The 24,612-nt window shown below is 48.0% G+C and overlaps 1 protein-coding gene and 1 long non-coding RNA gene across 3 annotated transcripts; both read right to left on the reverse strand.

Annotated features, from left to right (window-relative positions):
• Positions 1 to 3,021: 3,021 nt before the first annotated feature.
• On the reverse strand, positions 3,022 to 10,430 carry LOC141078045 (myosin light polypeptide 6). Of its 2 annotated transcripts, XM_073564852.1 has the most exons (7): positions 10,310 to 10,430; positions 10,043 to 10,070; positions 7,266 to 7,409; positions 6,909 to 7,082; positions 5,979 to 6,056; positions 4,744 to 4,787; positions 3,022 to 3,382 (listed from the first exon to the last, which is right to left on the reverse strand). In XM_073564852.1, the coding sequence occupies exons 1-6, from the start codon at positions 10,310 to 10,312 to the stop codon at positions 4,759 to 4,761; spliced, it is 456 nt and encodes a 151-aa protein (XP_073420953.1). In that variant the 5' UTR covers positions 10,313 to 10,430; the 3' UTR covers positions 3,022 to 3,382; positions 4,744 to 4,758. The 2 variants fall into 2 exon arrangements, with proteins under 2 accessions (XP_073420953.1, XP_073420952.1); XM_073564851.1 differs by lacking the exon at positions 4,744 to 4,787 and having other exon boundaries at positions 10,310 to 10,429.
• Positions 7,444 to 10,036, reverse strand: LOC141078047 (uncharacterized). The gene is made up of 2 exons (XR_012227640.1): positions 9,421 to 10,036; positions 7,444 to 9,169 (listed from the first exon to the last, which is right to left on the reverse strand). It is a non-coding gene; the product is annotated as an uncharacterized lncRNA (long non-coding RNA).
• Positions 10,431 to 24,612: the final 14,182 nt, after the last annotated feature.

Here is a 24,612-nt window from a genome sequence, read left to right on the forward strand (position 1 = left end):
TTCACCTCACAAAGGAGGCGCTGTGGTATGTTCTGTACACTGTCAGACACAGACAAACTTTGCTTTCATTTTAACACAGGGAGGAGGGGGTGAGTGCACATAGGAAAGAGGACACATGGGGGAGATAGCTCAAATGAGAGAACACATGAGGAAAGAAGACAGCACAGTGGTAGAGACAGCAGACAAGGGGGGAGAGCACATGGGCACACAGGTCAAAGAAGAGATCACATGAGAGAAGACAGCAGATGGAGAGGGGGGGGGGGAAGTCAGGTCAGGTCAAAGAAGAGAGCACAGACAGGAGAACTCAGCACATGGGAAAGAGAGTGGATTCTCAACACTGCAAAGCCTGCCCCCATCGTGACATTACCGCCCTCCCAATGCAATAGCAACGGGCCTAGAGAGAGTTTTTGTTTTTTTTTACATGTAGATGTGAAGCCTGGACAAGTAACAGACAAGACAAAATAAGAAATTGTCGCCTTTGAAGTGTGGTACTGGAGAAGGATGTTATCACTACCATGGATGGCAAGAACAAAAATCAATCTTGTAACAAAATCAAGCCTCATGTCACCCAAAGCAAGGATCACCAAATTATGACTTGCCTCCTTTGGACACATATGAAGAGAGAAATCACTGGAGGACCTCATGGTGGGAGGAATAGAAGGAACAAGGTGAAGAGGAAGACCAGCAACCCAATGGCTTGATACAATCAAACAAGACCCTGGTGGAGATAGTTAGGCTTGCACAAGATTGATCTTCTTACAGATTATTCACCCATCAAGTCACATGGCTTGAGAATGAACTGAAGGCCATTAAATAAATTGTCTCTTCCTGATTTATAGCAGGAGCATCTTCCCTTCTCCGCCTGTGTGCAACTCTGGAAACCTTGTTGTTTTCGCCCGACGGTATGTTCGCACACAATTTTTTTCTTCTCACTAGCTGTGCCTTTTTTTGAAGCCCATAACCACTAGCCAGTTTGGTATCAGCTCTACTCCCTGCAAATATTTGTTCTGACAGTGTAGCGCTCATAAGTGAAGCAACAGTGGTAGTACAGCATTTTGAATGTTCCCACTGTAGTGCAGTTTACTCAAACCCTCAGCATTAACTGGGTCCTAGGCAGTCCCTATCTTCAGCCTCACTCAGTTTCTAACCTGAATAAGTTTTCTTCCTATTTTAGGCAATAGACTCCATAAGGTGCCTAGATTAATTTCAACATGCGTGCATTGAAAAACCTTACAGGTTCCTAAAACAATGCGGAAGCCACCACTGCAGGAGGGTCTTGAGACAGATCTGTAAATGGCTAAGGGTCTACTTCAGGCAGCTGTTAACATTCCCCTGCCTCCTCATCTTTTCTGCCCTGATCCCCAGTACTTAGACATTGTGTAGAAAGAGGACCTTTCTAAGGCCGGGATCACATTACCGTGTGTGATGCAAGAAGAGAAACTCAGTCTCTAGTATCAACACCCAGCACTGCCACCGGCACTCAGGACCGGAAGCTGCGGCTGCATGTATTACTCTGCAGCTTCGGTCCCGAGTGCCGGCGGCAGCGCAGGGTGTTGGTGCGAGAGAATCGTGCGAGTTTCCCCTCATCGCATACGGTAGTGTGATTCCAGCCTAAAGGGACAAATCTTCCAGTCAAGATGTGACAAATGAGAACCTGTCTTCCAAACGGTCCTTGGAGCGGCAGACAAGGAAACTTATCATAGACAATGGTCCTTCTCCCTCGCAGGCATCAGCTTTAGTACCCTCACCGAACTGGAGCACATTTTAGACGTTTTGTGTTCCCTCATTGTCAACAGCAGAACTTCCAGCTTAACAATGAAAACCCATTTTGTAAAGCACAAGTTACCATCAATGGTAGGTGCAGCATCAGCACAGGACCTGCAAGACTGCAGTATGCAGTGCTTCACAAAATCTTTTTGGAGGCAGCTGGTTCAGCCCTCAGGCCAATATTTGCCATCTTGTGGACAAACCAACTATGAGATGGGCAATGTTGCCATCAGATCTCTCAGCAGAAAACCCTAGAGACTAAGGCTTCTGGCTCTCCATAGACATTTTCCAGGCCTAAAGAGGATCTTTCACGAAAATTTTCATTTGGAACTGGACAAAATGCAATAGTAAGTGCAGAGCAGAATAGACTTTATATAAGGAACTACCAAAGGGCGGGTGAAGAAAAAAAAAAAAAAAAAAAGTCACGGCATGCTGCAATTTCACTTTAAAATCAGGTGCCATTTGCCCATTCAAGTCTGTGGAAAACATCAGACAGACCGATTTTCCATGGACTCACAGTAGAATGTACAAATGTTGTTCGCCATCTTCTCAGTGTGCTCCAATTCGCTCATCCAAGAGAATCGATCACACTAAGCTGTCACTGACAGTTTGAGCCAAGCATCTTGGCTCAATTCCTTAGGATGAGAGAATCTACGGCCGTCTGACTGTAGCCGTACACAATTTAATTTCACACAGAGTCAGAATGGATTTTACTAATTATCTACTACCTCACTACAAGAATTACATATCAAGGCAATGATTTTTTCCCAATATTGACTGTTTGGTTATGTTTAATATGGTATATATTCTGTGAGCATGTTTTTATTCAAAGGATTTTTAATTGTGGGCCCCCCCGTTCCGCAAGGGGGAACACCTTGTCTAGGCAGCCTTTCTAAGCCAAATACATTGGCAGCAATCCTATCCCAATGGAGTAAGTTACCAACTTGGACACTAGAAAACCCATTTGCTTATACACAAGGAAAAATATGCAGGATTTGCAAACTATACACGTTTATGGCGGAGCTGAAAGTTTAGCTATACTTGAACTAGTCAGAATATACAAAAATAGAAAGCCCACATGCAACGCGTCATTTTGCTCTTGTCCCAAGTATCTAATTTAGGAGTCAAACATCATTGTTCTGTATTGACGGTATTTATTTTGAGCAGACATTGCAAACAATGTAGTATTAACTTATCAACCTGTCCACGGTTTTCAAGGCTATACCGGTTAGTACAAAGAAAATTCACAGGGAATTTTTGAAAAAACATGAAGTTCTTTATTTGGTAATTGGGAAAACAGAATAATTTACTGAGTGGTTGTACAGAAATTCCACATTATTTTTGCTATTCATTCTATGGGGGAAGGGGGAACCAAACTTGCAGTCACACCTTGCATTATGGGCACCAACTCCACGAGATCAGATGTCAAACACTCGGAGAGATGGACGAGTAGGACAAAGGGGGAAAGCTTGCAGGGACCTTCACTATATTACCCAGATGTCCCTCCATGTAAAGTATAGCAAATAGAAACAGTAATAGGTGACGCTGCCCCTCTGGTCTGGCTGGTACAAAGCAGTGTAGAAGATTCAGCCGTTCATTACCATCCGGACAAGTTCTGCAAAAGAAAAATCACTGATTACTGACAATCTACAGAGCTGAATATGGCTTGTACCATGCTACTTAGCGCAGAACATATGAACAACTTTTGATGCCTCGTCATGTCCAAAGCTCAGCGGGAAATTGCTTCAAAGAGTTGTTTCATATAAAAAAAAAAAAAGTATGAAATACTAAGAGGCTCATAAAGCAGCGGGTCAGCGAGCACATGGTCCCATGTAAAGGGGGCAAGAGCTCCTATATTAGTAGATTGGGTGCAGAAACTTGGGATTTCCTAAATTCTAGATACAAAATTAAATGAATTGAAGTTGAAGGATAATTTAACATTTCACCCATCCAGAGAACCATAGGAGCCCTTCTCCCAGATCAACGATTTTCTACGTTCTACTAATGATTAAGACATGGAATCTACAGCAAACTAAGCATATATTAAATGGCATAGGCAAAAAGGCATTTCTATTATCTACAGAAAAAGTTGGAAGCAATCAGCAGATTGCCATCAGCAATGAAGCAGGAAGTTTCAGAACTGCAAGAGAAAAAACACATTTCACACAAATCTCACACATGTCCATGTTTCACAGGTGAGTGAAACCGGCCTGTTATCACATCAGAAGACCCGACATCGGGGGGGGGGGGGGGGGGTCTCCCGACCTGAGTGAACTACTTTATATATTCCCATTAAGAAGTTTGGGTCAGGAGGGGATCTTCCAATGCAAGAACGGTCAGCATGTCACAGATGTGTGAAGCTGGACCAATGCCTGTCAGGACACAAAGTCATCTGCACAATGGGGCTGACCGTTCCTTCCGTCATAGCCATTTACTTAAAAGCAAATAAATTCTTCTAAAATCATGAAACCCTTTTACAAGGAGAAGATTTTGCTTTTTACATGTGCCTTTATGTATAAAAGCACAGGACATGTTTGAACTGCAGCCATGGTGATTTTGCAGCGGAGACTTGTTTTAATACAGAATATTTTGTTGTGTAAAACAGACAGGGCTCATTTGTCAGATTTCCGTTTGTATATACTGCCATCATCTAACATCTTTTTGTAGAGCAAGAACTTGTTCGAGAAGTTTGTAATACGGCCCCATTCTTCTAGAACTGCACACACCGCTCCACACTCAGTCGCTGCAGCAGAAGTAGCCGGCTTTCTGCAAAGGAGACTTCTTTGGCAGAATAGAAGATGCAGATTTCATTTTTTAGTTTCTCTACAGCTGCTATCTAGTAATATCGGTTCTGGCACAGCAGATAGCATGCAGAGATATGCCAAGGCATCCAGAAGAAAAATTCTAGAGGCTTAGAGAAGGGGGAATAAGAATCAAAAGTATCACAAACTGAACCAGATGATGGAACCAGCGTACCGAGGAGGGGAGAGATCACAACGCCATGATGTGCCTGACAAAGTCTGCAGGAAGGAAGATTCATCAGAGACAATATAACCCTAGGTACATAGTACCCTGGCACACAGAGGACAGATTTACAAGTCATTGTAACCCACTTGCTCTGCCCCAAGACACTCATTACTGCATTTGCTACAGATGGGATAGTTGTAGAACTCTCTGCAACTATCCCATCCATCTGAAATAAACCCGTTAAGATGAATGGAACAGATTTTCTTGCACAGAAATGTCTCAAACAAAATCTTCAGCCTAGAATTTGCAGAGATCCATGTACATTCTACCACAAGGAAAAAAAAAAAAAAAAAAAAAAAACATTTAAAACGAATAGAACTGTCAGTTACTGCCGCATGCAAACATACCCTTACCAAGGAAGGAAAAAAAAAAAAAAATTGGAGTGTAAATGTAATTCCTGCTTTCAGAGAAGACAGAAAAATAAGAATCTCCTATTGAGAATATGGGAACCCAGGAAAATAAGATGGTATTGAGACCATTATTGCTTTACTTTATGTTATCCACTTGAACATTAGACAGACTACCAAAATGGTTTTCCTCCATATAGCCATTACAATAACTGGAATATCCAGTATAAGATTATATATATGAGACTCTGTGGGTCCAAGCATCACCACTAGGGGTGATCGAATAGCTTCGGATAAGTGCTTATCGAATAGCTGCAACGGAAACCCAGATACCTGGAGCGTTCCCGATAATCAGCTGTTTGGCTCCGCAGCTGCATGTGTCGTGGCGGTGTGACAGGCACAACCCATGCATGGAGAGCCTGGTTGTTGGGCTCCCCATACATGTGACAGTGAAACAGCCACTACACATGCAGCTGTAGCGCCAAACAGCTGATCATCAGGGGCGCTCCAGGTATCTGGGTTCCCGATGCAGCTATTCGGTAACCGCTAGAACTATTCGGATAAGCTCTTATTCGAAGCTATTCGCTCATCCCTAGTCACCACCCCTCCAAGAACAAATGCACCTTCACATGATGGTTCTTACACTGAGTTTAATAGAGAGGGACCACTAAAGTTCTTGGTATAGGTGAGATATCAGACACTTATGAAATATTATGTAAATTATCTGCAGTAATAAAATTCAACCAGATGAAGTGTATATATCACAAGAGCAAAAAATAACACAAGAGTGTAAATTCCAAAGTACCATCTTTAACCCAATATGAAGGATGCCCTCACCTTCATAATTAATGCTTCCATTGGCATCTTCATGGCCACAGACTAGCATCTCCACCTCTTCCTCGGTCATCTTTTCTCCTGAAAATTGATGATAGATTGTTACACAGTCCATGTCAGAACATATTACACATCAGGCTGCATATGAGGCGTATGGGCAAAGGCAGACAACAAAGCAGATGTATACCCAATGTAAGCATTGGGCTATGGTCACACCATCAGTATGTGTAGGCCAAAACCAGATGAGGAATAAGCAAAGGAAAAGTATAATAGGAACCCGGCACCACTTCTGGATTTATCACCCACTCCTAATTTTGGCTCACAAATACTGAGGTAAAATACTGAATGTGTGACCGTAGCCTAAAGGCCCCGCCAGCGAGATCGCTGTGTGTGACGGGGGATCAGCGACCGACCCCCCTGCTGGGTATCACTGACCGTGCTCGATCGGCCTGGGCCATTTTTTCATCGTTGCTCTCCCGCTGACAAGCGCGCATCGCTGCGTGTGGCAGCAGGAGCCAACGATCAGCGAGGCTCCCAGCGCTCTAAGGCGCTGGTCTCTAAGGTAAATATCAGGTTATTAAGCAGCGCGCGTCACTTAGTTATTCGATGTGTACCTTAGAAACCTGCATGCTGGCAGCTCCCGGCGCGAGCACGCAGGTTTCTAAGGTACACATCGGGTAACTAAGTGACGCTTAGTAACCCGATATTTACCTTAGAGACCAGCGTCCTCGCTGGTGCAGCTGCCTGTTTGACAACTCACCAGTAATCCTGACAAGGTCGTATCATTGTTGGGAATCGCTGGTGCATCTTTATGTGTGACGGGGCCTAGAGTCTTGCATTCTTGGGAGCATTGCTTTTTCTATATGTTAAATGCAGGTCAAAGCTTTATGTAAAATACACAAAGTTATCAAAAGGATAGCAGGATCAGATTACCTAGTGTGACAAGAACATGACGGATCTCTGAGCCCATAACAGTGCCATTGCCTTCCTTATCAAATACTTTCAGCCCCTCAATAAAGTCGTCTGTTGTGCCCTGGTCCTTGTTCTTGGCAATAGTTTGCATCATAGGTAGGAACTGATCAAAGCCAAGTGTCTTGCAGTTCAGCTCTGAAAGACCAAAGAAACACTACAAGTAATTAGAAGACCACCAGGAGCCGACAAGGCTATGTATGCAAATGGGGCATTTTAGGTGAAGAAACTATATGCAAGATTTTACCTGACTAGGGAGCATCTTATGTCCCAGAGTTAATACTTTTTGGAAATGTTATTTGAGGCCACTAGATCACTCACCTTCAGACTTAGGATTTCCCAAGACTTTAAGGACCTCAGCATTGGTGGGATTCTGACCCAGAGCCCGCATGACATCTCCACACTGGTTGTAAAGGATTTTGCCATCTCCAGTGCGATCAAAGAGAGCAAAAGCCTCCCTGAAATCTGGTACAAAGAATTAGATGACTATCACAAATCATAAAAAAAAAAAAACAAAAAAAAAACAAAAAACAGCCTTCTAGGAATTACTCGTATACCACAGAAACACAATGACAGCTGCAAGTGGGCCATCAGGACGTGATTAGAAAATAAAAAAATTCAGAAGCGATTCATGTGGCACATTACTTTAACCCAAAGTCAGACAAATAACCAAATAAGGGTTTTTGGAAAATCAGAGTTAAAAATAGCACAATGGTCAAAAAAAAAAATTAAATTTCCACACAACCAGCCAGATCAATGATAGAGCACTGATTCCAGTAAGGCCAATTTTCTCCGGAGTACTATACAGATGCACATAATTATTGGACACTGTACTCCGTCCCCTCTGCCGCTGTGATCCCCGGTATCAGACCTGGGAACCCTTAAACCTCTCACGTTACGAGCAGTCCTTGTACTATTAGGTCATTTCCTGATCACAGATAACTAAATGGCTGCAATCAGAGAAAAACAAGAGACGAAGTTGTGCTGTACATATGAACCATCACACCAGACACAGCCATGTACACAAGTGGTGACAGCGGCCATGTGTAGGGCCAGTATACGTGTACACTATACGGCACCAGCGGGGCACCCTGTGCTCTGCTGTCACTCAGCACAAGCCCTTACAGGCTGGCAGACAGCAGCCACTTCCTTCCTGTGGCACTCCCTGCATCCGCCACCCCTCCTGCTGCATTCCAGGGAGAAGCTGAACCCATCGCACACAAGGGCTGCAGTAAGGCCATGCTGGGAAGGCTGCTGTGCAGCTCGCCCGTGCACGCTCACCCCACTACAGACCCTTATTTATCATTATGGGCTGTGTACACAGTGTGAACGGTGGTAAAGATGCCCAGGGCACTTCCCAGAGAAGAATGTACAGTATTGACTCCTCCTCACTAACAGCCCAGAATGAGGCTTTGTTACCATATAAGGCAGCCACATACAGCCCAGCAGCCATGTCCGTGGAGGGGAGGGGAGTGGGGCTGTGTCACAGCAAGGCACGGGATTGCATGCAGAACACAACATGTTCTCAGAGGCGCTACGGACCACCTTATAAGGTCGGTACCGGCCTGGGCACATCGTGTACACCCCCTGGATCTGACTATTGCCTATATACACAGCCCGCCATCCAGTCTGTAATGTACTTTACTGATCATCACTGTGTACTACAGGAGACCATTATAGGTAACATGTATCTGGTGGCCCACAGCCCCCCGACATTCCTCAGCATCAGGACCGCTGGCATGGATCGGGGCCACACACAGGGGCGCAGGCACTCCTGATGTGTATGGGGACCACAAAGGGGCACGCAGCCCTCTTCACTAGTCTCTGATGGGGATAAGTTTTTGTGTAGCCCCATTGTGATGTCATCTCACACAATCTATACAAGATCAACTGACTTTTCCATCATACTTAAAGTGAGAGTGAAAAAAAAAAAAAAACGAACAGCGTCACCTCAGATTAGTCCGTAGGATGTGTCTCATATTACAGATTCATTTCAAGGGAAGGGAGACAACCTGCAATACCAGTCACACCCTACAGGCAGAGGTGGCACCATTTCTGGGTACAAAAAGAAAAAAAAAGTTAAATATTTTTTGTCTTTTAAACAATCACACTAATTGTGTGTGTATAAAAAAAAAAAAAAAAAAAAAAAAAAAAAAATCACACGTACCCAATATTGTAGGCAGTTATGACAGCCTCAGACAACAACTGACTGTGCGCACAATACCCTGTAGGAATATGGCAGCATCATTAACTCTGCAAAAAGTGCCCACATTAGTGCAGGAATCACTATCACCCCACCCATGAAAAGCACCAAAAATGGACCCCATGAGACCACAGAAGCCCCCGCAGCACAGGGGTGATCGGCCAGGAATCTACTGACTGATGCGATAGTAACATTTTACTCAACCACAAACTATATACAAGAAAGGTGATGCGGGAATGGGGCCCCCAGTCACCGTCTGCCTCTGTGCCGTACTGGTGGTATGTGAAGCTCCGGGCGCTGCCATGGGCTGAGGAAACTCTCTTATCTGTCTTTTTCTGAGCTCCTCTCAGAACTCTACAGTCTCCCACAGGCCAGACCAAGGATGCAAGTGCAGAGAAACAAAAAAAAAAGTTTACAATTTTTGCAGTTTGTATTTTAGAATGAAACTCAACAGCAAATATATTTAACCTCAGATACATCCTCAAAAAGCCTGAGGCAGACACCGGTTCTGATCCGGGAAGCCTGGCCAAGTGTGAAGCCGGGGGGGGGTGACAGCGGCACAGCGGACCCTCTAAGTGACTAGCAGGCGCCAGCACGTGTACAGACGGGGTCACAGCCCCCCTGCGAAGATTACTGGGACTGTACTAGTAACGGCACAGCTGACATGATAAAATGGGGGCAGAGTCCCACAGACATTAGTAGGGCATGACTGGGGTAGCAGTCCTTCACACAGTCCACTTACCACCTATCAGATGGGGGGCAATGCAATCTGGTCACCAGAAGAAAGAGAGGCAGACAGGAAGGAGAGGTGGAGGGAGATGCTGGAAATGATGGAGGGACTGGAAGAAGAAAGAACACAGAAGCAATGACAACACAGACGTGATCGTTCACTTACCGGCGATCTGATCTTCTGAGAAGTCGCACTGTGTGAACAAAGACAAGGTAAATGCATCAGACAGGACAGCAGCAAACCCCGGAGCTGTGCCGCCCGATGACGTCATAGCTGCGCTGCGCCCGGAGCAAAGGTGAGCGCAGAGCTCGCGGCACCACAGGACGCCGCCATTACTACACCCGGGGGCGAGAGAGTGACCTCCACGGCTGTCCACTGAGCCAGCACCGGCACACACCAGCCCCTCACTACAAGCTCGCTGCCCGTCCTCACCATATTGTCTGCTCGTCCCTCTTCCGGAATGTGACTGCTGGCGGCCGGGAAGGCCCTTTCTAGTTGCGCCTACGTCACCGGGCCCGGTCTGACCGCTCCCAGCCAATGAGCGTGGAGCAACTCTGCGCTGTCAGGCCGGGTTCACTTTTTACCTATTGGCGCCATCTTCTGGTACAAATTAAAACTGCAGCCTGGTGTACCCACGGACGCTGTGACCGTATCGCGGCTTGCGCGACTTTTTTTTTCTTTTCGGTTGATGTTGCGCCGCTTTCTACACTGGTGGGCTATTGGCGCAGGTTGGTCAGTCTGAACGCTAAAGCTGCAGAGTATCAAGACACTTTGAAACATTTGGTGAAAATAACGGAAACGTCGTCTCCAACAGAATGACTGCAGACATTCTCCTCATGGTAACCCCACAGCCTGAGGCCTCTGTGCCCGGTGCAATGTGACGGTGTATACAGAGAATTACTGCAAATAACACAGAAAGCAGCCGCGTCCCAGAGAAGCCGCAGCCGGTGTGTCCGGCGTCGGAGACTTGTTACTGGCCACCGCTTATCCGGCACATTCTGTAACATTGTGACTGCGGCAGTGGAGGAGGTCGCAGCGGCCCCGGGAAGTCACTAGAGGGGCCACCGTGAGCGCCGAGACACGTATTGCCGTATTCTCATCCAGTGGCGGGTGGAAATCTCCCCTCAGCGGCCGATTATCCGGCCCGGAGTGATGGTACGTCGTCCTGTCCATTTTGCACATCTAGTAACAAATCTTGTGCTTGTTCTCTGTAGCCACATTCTGGTGTGTGCCGGACGGCTGGAGGCGCCAGGTCCGCCAATCACAGCTATGGTGAGAGCCGCTAGCCCGGAAGGACCGCCGTTCTTACTGGGGTTCTGCAGTGCTGAACTAAGTGTATGGACATTAGGACCACTGCATCATAGGTTCTCATTAAAGGGAATTGATCACCTAATCTGAGAGCAGCATAAGGTAGGGGTAGAGACCCTGACTCCACCCGTGTCACTAACTGGGCTGCTTGCTGTACTTTTGATAAGCTCCTGCTGATAAAATCACTGAGCAGTAGAGGACTAGTAAGGGTACCGTTACACATAGCGATGCACCAGCGATCCCAACAACGATATGGATCGCTGGTGCTTTGCTAAGTGGTCGCTAGGGAGCTGCCACATAGGCAGATCTCACCAGCGACATAGCAGGGGTCGGGGGTCGCTACTTACCTGTCAGACGCGGCGATCCTGACGTCCTCCCGCCCGCGTCCACACGTCGCTCGTCGTCACAGCAGGAAGCTGATGACGAGAAATGATCCAGGACCTTCTCACGCGACCAGTGGGGGAGCCGGTCAGAGGTAAGTATCACATGTAGCGATATCGCTGCTACGTCACAAAATCGGTGACTTTACAGCGATATTGCTAGCGATATCGAAGTGTGTAACGGGGGCTTAACCCTGCTGCCATGTAGTCCTCCATATTCATGAGCTCTATATTATCCTGCCCCACCACTGATTGGCAGCTTTCTGTGTACACTGTGCATAGGCAGGAAAGTAGCAATCAATGGTTTGCAGTGTCGGATCGGGGTGCCAAGAGCCCACCAATAACAATGGCTCTGGGGGCCCACTGGCCAGCTACCTACAAATATCATGTTACCCTGATTTGTTAATTGAGTCATGGATTGCTTCCCTTGTCTGTACATAGTGAAACAAGTGAACAGTGCCAATTACTACTCGTATAGGTGTAGCGGTGGGTGGGTGCATTTCTGTACAGGGGCCCACAGAGGAGGGGAGACTCACCTGCCCCCATTAACCAGTCTGCGCCCGGTGCTGTGGGCGGTGTTATACAGCGCTCAGCATGTACAGAACTGGTAGATCTGCAACAGAGAAAACTAGGATTTTACTGAAGCTGCAGCAAGGCTGGTATCAGGGGCCCTGTTTCTATATTATGCTGCTCTCAGATGGGGTAGCAAAAACTTGGTGACAGTTTCCCTTTAAAGAGGTTTTCCTAGGCCTGTTTCACACATCAGTTTTTTCAAATCAGTCAAGATCCACTGTTTTGCAAAAAAAATGGATCCGTCATTTTGGCGTCCGCCGACATGTCTGGACGGACCATGCAACGTTTTTTCGGGTGGCCGGATCCGCATTTTACATTGCGCATGCCCGGAGGATTTGCTTCGACCGCAAATTTAATCCTGTTCTGGCGGTGTAAAAAAATTCATTCTCTCTCTCTCTCCCCCCCCCCAGGCAGCGGTTCCTTTAAAATTCTTCCTTCGACGTATCCGTTAAAACAACTGTCCGGTGCCAAACATTGTGGTCAGTACAGAAACGGATCCGTTGTCCGCCACTTTAGCGGATTTTAACTGACAACAAAAACTGATGTGTGAAACAGGCCTTAGGAAAAGGTTGCTGTTCCAAATTTATATCATTTGACTTATTTTAGATGGTACCATGTACAGGTCTACCTTTCCTGCACTGCTTCAGTCAACTCCTCTGTTCTCCGCGCTGTACACGCACTGTACTAGTCACATAACGGCTTGCAAGACTACAAAGCAAGGAAGTGTCTGCACAAATGTTGAATTAGGCTAGAACATTTGGATAAGTTAACCCATGCTAACATTGAAAAACAAAGCTAAATTAAGTAAAGTTAACTTAAAAAAGGTGCAACTTCAGTAATAAGGCAGAAACATAAAAAGTCACATAAAAAAATGTTTACCAAGCAAAAAAAGTGCAAAGACTGATGAATACAATGATATAATGTTAATTTTTGTTGTTCTTTTTATAGGATTAGTCTAACATTTTGGACAGCTAACAAAGCTCACTTCATCATAATGTGAATTTTGTCATCTCGGTCACTGCCTATGAAGAGTGCAGCAACTAATAACAAATTCATGTTGATTGGTGCAATCTGCAGAGATACAGGTGCGTCTCACAAAATTAGAATAACACCAAAAAGTTAATTTATTTCAGTTCTTCAATACAAAAAGTGAAACTCATATAGAGTCATTACAAGCAGAGTGATCTATTTCAAGTGTTTATGTCTGTTTATGTAGATGATTATGGCTTACAGACAATGAAAACCCAAAAGTCATTATCTCAGTAAATTAGAACAATTAACAAAAAAAAACACCTGCAAAAGCTTCCTAAGCATTTAAAAGGTCCCTAAGGCTAGTTTCACACCAGCGTTTTTTTGCGCTGCGTTTGGAGCGCACATCAAACGAATGCAAAAAACGCTTACAAACGCTTGTAAACGCAGCGTTTTTTTGGGACATAATCGTGCGCGGTAAGCCAAAAAAACGCAGCGATTATATGCTGAAGAGTGGTGGTTGGGGTGCTCCTTGTATGGTGCGGAGTTGTGGTGGTGCTCTCATGCATTGGAGAAGTGGCGGTGCTCCGATCCGGACATGTTCTTTCTGTGCAAACAGGTGAAGAGGTGGTGGCCCAACGAGATTTAGCGCTGGAGGTGCGCCAAGATGTGGTAACGGTGGCAGTACTGGTGCTCCAGACAGGAGCAGCGCATGACATGGTGGTGGCGGCAGGGGTGGAGTGTCCAGCAGCACTCGACATTGGTGTGGTGTAGAGGTGCCCAGCTTGGCTAGGAATGCAGGTGGCTGTGCAGTGATATGCAGCAGAAGTCGGTACTGTGGTGAAGCGAGTTAGTGGTGGCACAGGTGGGAATGACAACACTGACTGCTTCACGTACTGATTCTGCTGCATAGCCTGCAAGTAAGCAGTGTTGCAGGCGTGTAAGACAGTCAGCTGTTGCTCAGGACTAAGGTGATCCGCCATGCCCCGTTCAATTTTACTAAAGAAATGGTGCGCTGGTTTATTGAGGTCGGCCTCCAGCCGGTCAAGGCGCTGTGCGGAAGAGTGGAAGAGGTGTTCCATGTAGTTAAAACTACGTTCCATTAGAGAAAATCCACTTTCCACTCTTTCGGACAGCGACTTGAGACTGGCATGAAAGGCCTCGCTCAAGTACATGAACTCGGGCAAGACAGGCCTGTCCGAGGCCCTATGCCGCTGGCGGGTAGTGCCCGCATCACCAGTGCCAGAGACCTGGGACAGGGGAACACCTGATTGACCAGCTTCCTGGCCACCAGCTGTCTGTGTTGCTGACCTGCAACTTGCTTCCTGGCTGTCGGATGGCTGGGACGGGTCCGAGGTCGATCGATGAAGAACCGCTCCCGGGACAGGTTGCAGGGTGCTGCTCCAGGTGCTGTGGAAAAAAAAGGTAAACATTAGTATCCAGCATTAACAAGACGGATCAGCTGTGGAATATATATTAGGGTTAATAAGCCAAAAAAAAAAATACTTACGCTTTGGTGGCAAGTACTGGTCGTAAGAATTCCAAGGCACGATGATACCGATACTTGGTTCTTGTCCTTGCAGAAGAGCCACTGCGAACCTGTCCCTCAGCATGAACATCAGTGTTGAAATAGTCCTTCATCGAGCGCCAACTGACTTTGTTCACTCTTGAAACAAATGGAAAAGAAAAACAAAATTAGGTTGGACAACACAATGATGGTATCTGTATTACACACACACCTGAGTTGTCATCAATGCTGAATCACCAATAATTCAAATAAAAATGCATTCACTATTGAACCTGAGAACACGTGTGTTAACTGCAAGCAGATCTCTTGCAGTAAACACACATGTATCATCAGGATCAAGAGTGAACCATAAAAAAGACAGCATTCAATACACAATGCATACACTATTGAACCTGAGGAAACGTGTGTTTACTGCAAGCAGATCTCTTGCAGTAAACCCACATGTATCATCAGGATCAAGAGTGAACCATAAAGACACGGCATTCAATACACAATGAGTACACTATTGAACCTGCAGTAAACACATGTTTCCTCAAGCAGATCTCTTGCAGTAAACCCACATGTATCATCAGGATCAAGAGTGAACCATAAAAAAGAGACAGCATTCAATACACAATGCGTACACTATTGAACCTGAGGACACGTGTGTTTACTGCAAGCAGATCTCTTGCAGTAAACACACATGTATCATCAGGATCAAGAGTCAATGCAGCATCACACAACAGAGAAATACTTACTGAACGCCTTTTTGACAGTTGCAGAGGCGCTGTCTCAGCCCTCCATCAATGCTGCAGCCACTTCATTCCATAGCCGCCGGGTCACCACAATGTCCTTGTACTGCTGGTCACGGTTGTCCCACAACGGGATATGCTCCTGGACAAGGCTGATGAGTTGCTCATTGTCTAGATAGACGTCCTCATCCCGTTGTGGAACCTAGAAAAGAAATACATTTAGAATCTTTGCATTTATGGAGAGTGGTGATGGAGAAGAAAAAAAAAAAGGGGAGAAAAGCTGGACAGAAAAACCAGAATCCAAAAATTAAAAAAAAAAAATAATGAAGAAACTTTCCTACTGTGCGTCTCCTTCCCGCCGTGCTTTGTGTACGCTGGTCCGATGCTGAGGTCTGTAAAAGAAAATAAATAATTAAACATTTGGACAGGCAGGTATACTTCACAAGACAGCAAACTACTCACCTCACGCTCTGCGTCTGCCAATTCTTCCGCTGCTGGTGAGTATTCGGATTCAGAAGACATTCTAGCAAAAGAAAAAAATAAAACATTAGTACACATTATATATTTGAAACATGGATTTTTGTGAGTACTCACTGTAAAATCCTTTTCTCCGAGACGCTCATTGGGGGACACGGGTACTGTGGGTGTATGCTACTGCCATCTGGAGGCTGACACTAGGCAATACAACACAAGGTTAGCTCCTCCCCCGCCGCATACACCCTCGCCCTGATTGCGGGCGGAAACCAGTTTAATGCAAAAGCAGTAGGAGAGCAATAACCATTAGCCTTAATGCAGTAAACAATATGTCTGGCAAAGGACCACCCTGACCTTCACAACTACATGCACATTAATCAAATAAACAAGAGCTAACAGGGTGGGTGCTGTGTCCCCCAATGAGCGTCTCGGAGAAAAGGATTTTACGGTGAGTACTCACAAAAATCCATGTTTCTCCTTCGTCTCATTGGGGGACACAGGTACTGTGGGACGTCCTAAAGCAGTCCCTGGGTGGGAGATTGACTCACCTATCCAAGCTCCATGCATCCCTTGTTTAAAGGTGCGCTACCGCTGCTTGGAGAATCCTTCTACCCAGGCTCGCATCTGCCGAAGCCTGAGTATGGACAATGTAATATTTAGTAAACGTGTACAGGCTGGACCAGGTTGCTGCTTTACATACCTGCTCCGCCGAAGCCTGATGCCGAAGCGCCCAAGAGGCTCCCACTGCCTGAGTAAAATGCGCTTTGATCCCTGATGGAACCAGCGCCCCTCTTGAATAGTTAAACGGATCCCTCTGGCTATGGTCGATTTTTGAGGCAGCGAGTCCCTTCCTGTGCCCTTCAGGGAGCACGAACGGCGCATCCGTCTGGCGCAAGGGTGCTGTCCTTGACACGTACCTCCGGAGAGCTCTTACCAGGTCTAACGTGTGCAGAGCTTCTTCCACGCGATGCACTGATACAGGACAAGGGCAAGACAATATCCTCCTTGATGTGGAATGAGGACACCCCTTTGCAAGAAAAGGGGGGAGCTGACCTAAGCACCACCTTATCTTGCGGAAAGCGAGGAACGGTGCTCTGCACGACAGCGCCGCCAAATCCGACAATCGCCTAACTGAGGTGACGGCTACCAAAAACACCCCCTTCCACGAACGAAATGCTAAAGGAAAGACCTGTAGCGGCTCAAAGGGAACTTCCTGCAGAACACTCAAGACCAGGATAAGATCCCTGGTGCCCATTGGCACCTTATAGTGAGGTACTAGATGAGAGACTCCCTGGATGAAAGCCTTTACCTGCATATTAGTAGCCATTCTACACTGGGATAGGAAGGACAATGCCGATATTCGACTCCTAAGAGAGCTCGGGCTAATCCAGAGTCTAGGCCCGACTGGAGAGAGGCCAAGATGTCGGGAATAGAGAATGTCCGGGGCAAAAGACCATGCTCTCGACCCCAAGTAAAGAACAACTTTCAGAAGTAACGATAGACTCGTGCCGAGGTATGCTTCCTGGCGCTAACCATTGCAGCGCCCACCTCGTGGTGAAAACCCTGCTTGAGCTAGAATCCAAGATTCAACGGCCATGCCGTGTAACACAGGGCCCCCGAGTTCGGGTGGCAGATCGGTCCTTGGGACAGCCGATCCGCACGCTGCGGCAATCGCCACTGGATGTCGGTGAGCCGCTGTATCAGATCTGCATAGCATGCCCGTCAAGGCCCATCTGGTGCCAGCAGCTCTACTGGTACCCTTTCCACCTTGATCTTTCTGATAACTCCTGGAAGCGATGGCAACGGAGGAAACAGGTATGGAAAGGCGAAACTGGTCCCCTGGTAGAACCAACGCCTTCACCCCGAACACTCGTGGGACCCGTGCCCGAGCAACGAACACGGGCACCTTGGCGTTCATTTTGGACGCCATCAGATCTACATCTGGTGTCCCCCATCGTTGCAAATATGCTGAACTTCGGGGTGCAGGGACCCCTCTCCAGCCATGACCTCCTGTCGGCTGAGGAAGTAGACTGCCCAATTCTCTACCCCTGGGATGTGGCCCGCCGAAAATACCGCTGGATGTTCTCGGCTCACTGCCGGACGTGTCCCGTCTCACGCATGGTTGTCCTGCTGCACGTGCCCCCTTGATGATTTACGTAAGCCAGTGCCGTGGCATTGACTGACTGAATCCGAACGGGTGGTTCGGCTAGGAAGTGCCGAAAATACTGCAGTGTCCGCCGGACTATACGTATCTCCAACAAGTTGACCTGGAGGCGTGCCTCCTGTCGCGACCAATTGGCCCTGAGTCATGTGGTGATGAAACACAGCTCCCCAGGCCCAGGAGGCTGGCATCTGTTGTGACCACTAGCCAGTGCTCTGGGGGAAAAAGTTTACCCTGAAGAAGCGAAGATCTGACTGTCCACCACTCCAGTGACTGTCTGATCTGAGAGGATAGCTGGCACCGCTGATCAAGGGCGAATGGATTCTTATCCCAATCTAACAAGAGAGCCTGCTGTAGCGGGTGAAGAAGGAAACTGGGCAAACGGAATTGCTTCCCTTGCTGCCACCATCTTCCCCAGCATCCTCATCCCGAAACGAATGGAGCAAGGAACTGGCTGCTGGAGCTTCCGGACTCCCTGCTGGAGCGGTACGGCTCTGTCTTGAGGGAGACTCACCAACCCTCGGGAGGTATCGAAGATCATTCCTAGGAAGAAAATCCTGTGGGTTGGGACAAGGGATGACCTTTCCCTGTTGACCAACCATCCTAAGCGGAATAGCGTATTTAGCGTAATGCTGACATTCTCCTTGCATGCTCAAAAAGAGGGACCCTTCACCAAGAGGTCGTCTAAGCATGCATGATGACAATGCCCCGAGAGTGTAAGATGGCCCTCATGCCTACCCTTAGTTTTGTGAACCCTCAGGGGTGGTGGCTAGCCCGAAGGGCAGCGCCGCAAACTAAAAATGTTGGCCATTGATGGCGCCCCAAAGAACCTTTTGATGCAGAGGAGAAAAAGAAAAAATGCAGGTAGGCATCCTAAAAACCGACTTAGGCTATGTATTCTCTCTGCACCATGCCCGATATAACCGAACGAAGCTATTCCATCCTGAAATGTGTGATCCTGATGAACTTGTTCAGGAGCCCCAGGTCCAAAATCGTCCTGACTGTCCCGTCCTTTTCGGGGACTGCGAAGAGATTGGAATAAAACTTCTGAGCCCTCTCGAGCTCTGGTACGGAATAATGACCTGTTGTCCTGGAGTGACCTGATGGCCCCCCGCAACGTCCCTGCCCTGGACTGTACCTTGGGAAGTCGGGCAGACAAAAAACCGTCTTGGGGGTTACTGACAAACTGTAAGTCGTACCCGTAGACACCAGTTTCGTCCCCCATGAGTCGTGTGCTAACTCGACCCAGAATGACGAAATAAGAGCAGGCGGCCGCCTGCCCTGTTGATGTCACCCATAATGCTCCCCGAGTCATTTGGCTGGGTGTTCTTGGCACCTCTCGACCTGGCGGGCGCGGAACCCTCCACTGGATTGGGTCTACATGAGACCTGTCCCTCCCTGTTCTGGCTGGGGCGACTTGGACCGGCCGAGCTGGCTGCCGCCGTCCCCCCGGAGTTGCTAAAGACCCGAAACTATGTCGGAAACTAGGAAAAAAGGTTGCCTGATCTTCTGCTGTGGAAGGAAGCTGCTCTTTCCTCCTGCCGCATCAGAAATGCGCTCATCCAAATTTTTCCCCAAACAGGCCCTTGATAGGGTACGGAAGTCAGAGACCTCTTGGAAATAGAATCCTCTCGCCTAGCGTTAGCGGCTGCCGATGCTGCACAATTGGCCGCATCCAAGGAGGCATTCATCAAGTAGTCTCTGGCCATAGGAATCTGATTTGTGACCTCTAACACCTCCGCAGACAGGTCTCTATCTCGCAAAGCCTTATTCACTTGACTCAGACCATGACATCATGGCCTTGGCTCTCCCTGTTGCGCAAAGGAGGGGGCGAGCGCTGAAGCTGACGCTTCAAAAACACTAATCGAGCCAAGCTCTCAATGAGCCTATCAGAAGGATTCTTAATGGACTTCGAGGCCAGACGAGATACTGGTGGATCCACCACTGGTGACTCCGTCGATCTCCTTTTTTTTCTTAGGCTAGTTTCACACTTGCTTTTTTTTGCAGCGCGTTTTTCCCGCAAAAAAACGCATTGAAAAAACGCATACATAAGCATACAACTGCTGCGTTTTTTTCAAGCATTTTTATGAGCATGCATGAAAAAAACGCAGCGTTTTTATGCGTTTGTATGCGTTTTTAGCGCGTTTTTACCGCGTTTGCGTTTTTTTCCAACATTTTTAGGTGGCCCCTCACACTACCCAAACCATGACTTTACTAACCCTAACCCTGACCCTAACCCTAACCCTAACCCTGACCCTAACCCTAACCCTAACCCTGACCCTAACCCTTAACCAAATCATACTTAACCCTAACCCAAACCCTAAACCCTAACTAACCCTAACCCTAACCCTAACCCTGACCCTAACCCTGACCCTAACCCTGACCCTAACCCTAACCCTGACCCTAACCCTAACCCTGACCCTAACCCTTAACAAAACCATACTTAACCCTAACCCTGACCCTGACCCTAACCCTAACCCTAACCCTAACCCTAATCCTGACCCTAACCCTGACCCTAACCCTAACCCTAACCCTGACCCTAACCCTTAACAAAACCATACTTAACCCTAATCCTGACCCTAACCCTGACCCTAATCCTTAACAAAACCATACTTAACCCTAACCCTAACCCTGACCCTAACCCTAACCCTAACCCTAACCCTTAACAAAACCATACTTAACCCTAATCCTGACCCTAACCCTGACCCTAATCCTTAACAAAACCATACTTAACCCTAACCCTGACCCTAACCCTAACCCTGACCCTAACCCTAACCCTGACCCTAACCCTAACCCTAACCCTAACCCTGACCCTAACCCTTAACAAAACCATACTTAACCCTAATCCTGACCCTAACCCTGACCCTAACCCTTAACCAAACCATACTAAACCCTAACCCTGACCCAAAACCCAACCCTAACCCTGACCCTGACCCTAACCCTAAACCCCCTTAACTAACCCTAACTCTAACTCAAACCCCTAAATTCCATGGTTAAAAAAAAAAAACGCATATGCAAAAAAACGCTTACATGAGCATGCCAGTGCGCACATATGCGCATCCATAGGCTATAATGGCCATTTTTAGCGCAAAACGTGCGCATATGTGCGCATGCGCTTTTTTGCAGGGCCAAAAAATGCAACATGATGCGTCTGGAAAATCCAATCGCACACCCCAAAAAAACGCAGCGCATGAAAATCGCATACATGCGCTTACAAGCGCGCAGGTATGCGCACCCATGTTAAAGATAGGGGAAAAAACGCATGCGCAGGTTAGCGTTTTTTTCCAGCGCTAAAAAACGCAAATGTGAAACCAGCCTTACAGAGTTCAGGGGCAAATGGATATCTTTCCTCCATAGTCTCCTGACCTGAGAAGCACCTATCTGGGCGTTCTCTGTGGTGCTGACCAATGCCTTCAAACTCTGGGTGAGTGCCAAAGACTCTGTGCGGACGCCTGGCCTGTCTAAAGGCTACTTTATGGCTCAAGGCCAGGGTAACTTCATTCTCCACCCCCAAGGTTTGCTTGCAGCTCCAATGAGGCTGTCTATTGCTACTGACAGCCCAGGATATCCAGGTCCGGTGGAGCGTCTGAGTTCCAATCCACACTCTGCCTGCTCCCGAACATAGGTGACAGAGAGAGTGATGCTGAACTCCCAGATGCCGAGGCACCGGGCAACCCGGAAAGACCTTGTGTAGGTGCGTTCCTTTGGCATCTGTCTGGCATGAGAGCGGCTCCTGCAGGCCGAGGGTTCTCGTGAGATGGAGGACCCTTCTCCGGGCGTGAAGAGAGTCGATCGCCTTTGTAAGCGACGCCATAGTGATAGCCTTCCGGAGGATTTGGCTCTCTGGACTCAGCTACTGGAGGGGGGCTCCTGGGCATGTTTGGGCTTAGGTCTCCCATTTGGGTCCCGGCCCAAGCTTCTCTACAGGAGATGCATGCAGCGTAAAAAAAAAAAAAAAAAAAATTGTGTGCGCTTTACCCTCCCTGGCCATATTGCATGAGCAAGGCGTTTTTCTCCTTCTCTTTTTTTTCCTTTTTTCCTTTTTTCCCAGAGAGGGAACGGGGGGGGGGGCAGGAGGGCGCACCCTGCGTGTATAGCGTGCACCTGCAGCTCAGCTGCGCCTTACCCGCTCCTGCGTCCTCCACGCCACCGCTCCTGCACACCTCTCTGGGGCAGGCCGACCACCTTACCTCCCAAGGCCTGTCCCACCCCGAAGCCGGGGCCTCAATTAATTCGCGCCTGCCCGGCTTCAAGGGGCGGGCCGCCGGAAGTGACATCCCGACAGAGGCGGGACTTCCGCTGCGGCCTAGCTCCGGCCAGAGCCGCGGGCTCAATTTTACAGCATCCGCCCGCGGGATGCGGCCGAGGACGCCGCAGGGGCGCCGCAGCAGCGCGACTGATGGAGGCGCCAGGCTCCGCAGCAGGAGTGGGCGGAGGCGGCGGCGGAGGTGGTGGTAACGGGCGCCAGCTTACCTGCAGGAGGAAGCACCGGGAAGGATTTGCTGCACGCTCCCAGCACACCGCTGCTGTGTCCGCATCTCTCTGCCCAGGAGCCCCACACACACGGCCGGTGATTTGCAATCTCTGACGACTCCACCAGGTATACCGGGGAGGAGAGGGGTGGTGGGGGATCCAGGACGGTGCAGGCACCCTAACTCCGTCCAGCTTCAGCCGAGGAGAGGGACCGTCCGCCGCCTTGCAGCACCTCCGTCTAGCGTTGGTGGAGCAGTGGGGGCCGCACAGACTAGTCTTGTGCCTCTGTGCAAGCCCATGGTTTCAATACCTAGGGGTGGACAGGGCTAAGTCTGGCATCATGTCCCACGTCGCGGGAGAGGATACGTGGAGGCGACACTCTCACGTGCTCGCCCATTGATGGTTTGGGGAAATCGGACCCTTTCAATAGGATCCGTTGCCCCTGTCTCATCTTCATAGAAAAAATAAAGAAAAGAAAAAAACAAACTAAAATAAAAAATTCTGGGAACCTGCCCAGAATTGTCCCACGGTGCGGGAAAGGATACATGGAGACGATACTCGACACGTGCTCGCCCGTTGATGGTTTGGGGAAATCAGACCCGTTCAATAGGATCCGTTGCCCCTGTCTAATCTTCATGGAACAAAAAAGTCTGGAGATTAAAGACCAGACGTGTGCCTCCAAAGACACTAAGCAAAAAACTGGTTTCCGTCCGCAATCAGGGCGAGGGTGTATGCGGCGGGGGAGGAGCTAACCTTGTGTTGTGTTGCCTAGTGTCAGCCTCCAGATGGCAGTAGCATACACCCACAGTACCTGTGTCCCCCAATGAGACGAAGGAGAAAGCCCAGGCTCACAGAAAAATTATACTCACATTAAGCTGCTGTGATCCAAAATATGATCTCTGGCTGGGTGGGTGTCTTTTCTTCTTGCAGTATGTCTGGAGAGTGATGAGGTGGCACTACAAAGCACTTCTTTTATCTCCCATGCTCCCAAACAATATCTAATCTGTGTCTCCTCCCATTCTGTTTCATCCCATTGCTTCCAGTCTTTCCTTGTGCAAATGAGAATAAAGATGATCCTTCTACAATGTGACAGCCCTTTAGATATTTGTAGACAGCTATTAAGTCTCCTCTCAGTCTTCTCTTTTGCAAACTAAACATTCCCAAATCCTGCAACCTTTCCTCATAAGACAGGGTTTGCAAACCCGTCACCATTCTGGTTGCTCTTTTCTGAACTTGCTCCAGTTTGTTGATGTCTTTTTTAAAATGTGGTGCCCAAAACTGGACACAATATTCCAGATGAGGTCTGACCAAAGAGGAGTAGAGGGAAATAATGACTTCACGTGATCTAGACTGTATGCTTCTGTTAATACATCCTAGAATTGCATTTGCTTTTTTTGCTGCTGCATCACACTGTTGACTCATATTCAGTCTGTGATCTATTAGTATACCCAAGTCTTTTTCACATGTGCTGTTGCTTAGGCCTATTCTTCCCATTCTGTATATGCTTTTTTCATTTTTATTGCCCAGATGTAGTACTTTGCATTTTTCCCTGTTAAAAACCATTCTGTTAGTTGCTGCCCACTTCTCCAGTTTATTTATATCTTTTTGAATCCTCTCTCTCTTCTCTAGTATTAGCTATCCCTCCTAGCTTTGTGTCATCAGCAAATTTAATGAGTTTACCCTCAATTCCTTCATCTGTCCTGTACTCCGTGCCTCAGTACTCCGTACCTCAGTCCTGTACTCCGTACCTCCATCCTGTATTCTGTACCTCCGTCCTGTACTCTGTGCCTCGGTCCGGGACTCCATTCTCTGTCCGGTACCCTGCATTCAGTCCAAAACTCCGCCAGCTCCTCTCTTGTCCCTTGAGCCGCCCCTCTTGGTTCTAGCAGTTGCGGTATCTGCCTTCCGAGGGTCTGCCCCTAACGGTCCCTGTATAGGGGTCGGCACCACCTGGTGCGCTCGCCCCCGGGAGCTCCAGTGCCGCAATCCAGTGGGTCCAATCTCGGACGTTACCTTCCCGGTTGTCACAATGGGGTGATGGGGAGAAGGCAATGATGGGTGATGGGGAGAAGGCAATGATGGGCATGGTGATGGAGGAGGAAATGATGGAAGTGGTGGAATGGGCAATGATGGCGGTG

This window comes from Dendrobates tinctorius, unplaced genomic scaffold, assembly GCF_039654945.1.
Source record: "Dendrobates tinctorius isolate UK_male_01 unplaced genomic scaffold, ASM3965494v1 ptg000492l, whole genome shotgun sequence".
In the NCBI taxonomy this organism is placed as follows: Eukaryota; Metazoa; Chordata; class Amphibia; order Anura; family Dendrobatidae; genus Dendrobates; species Dendrobates tinctorius.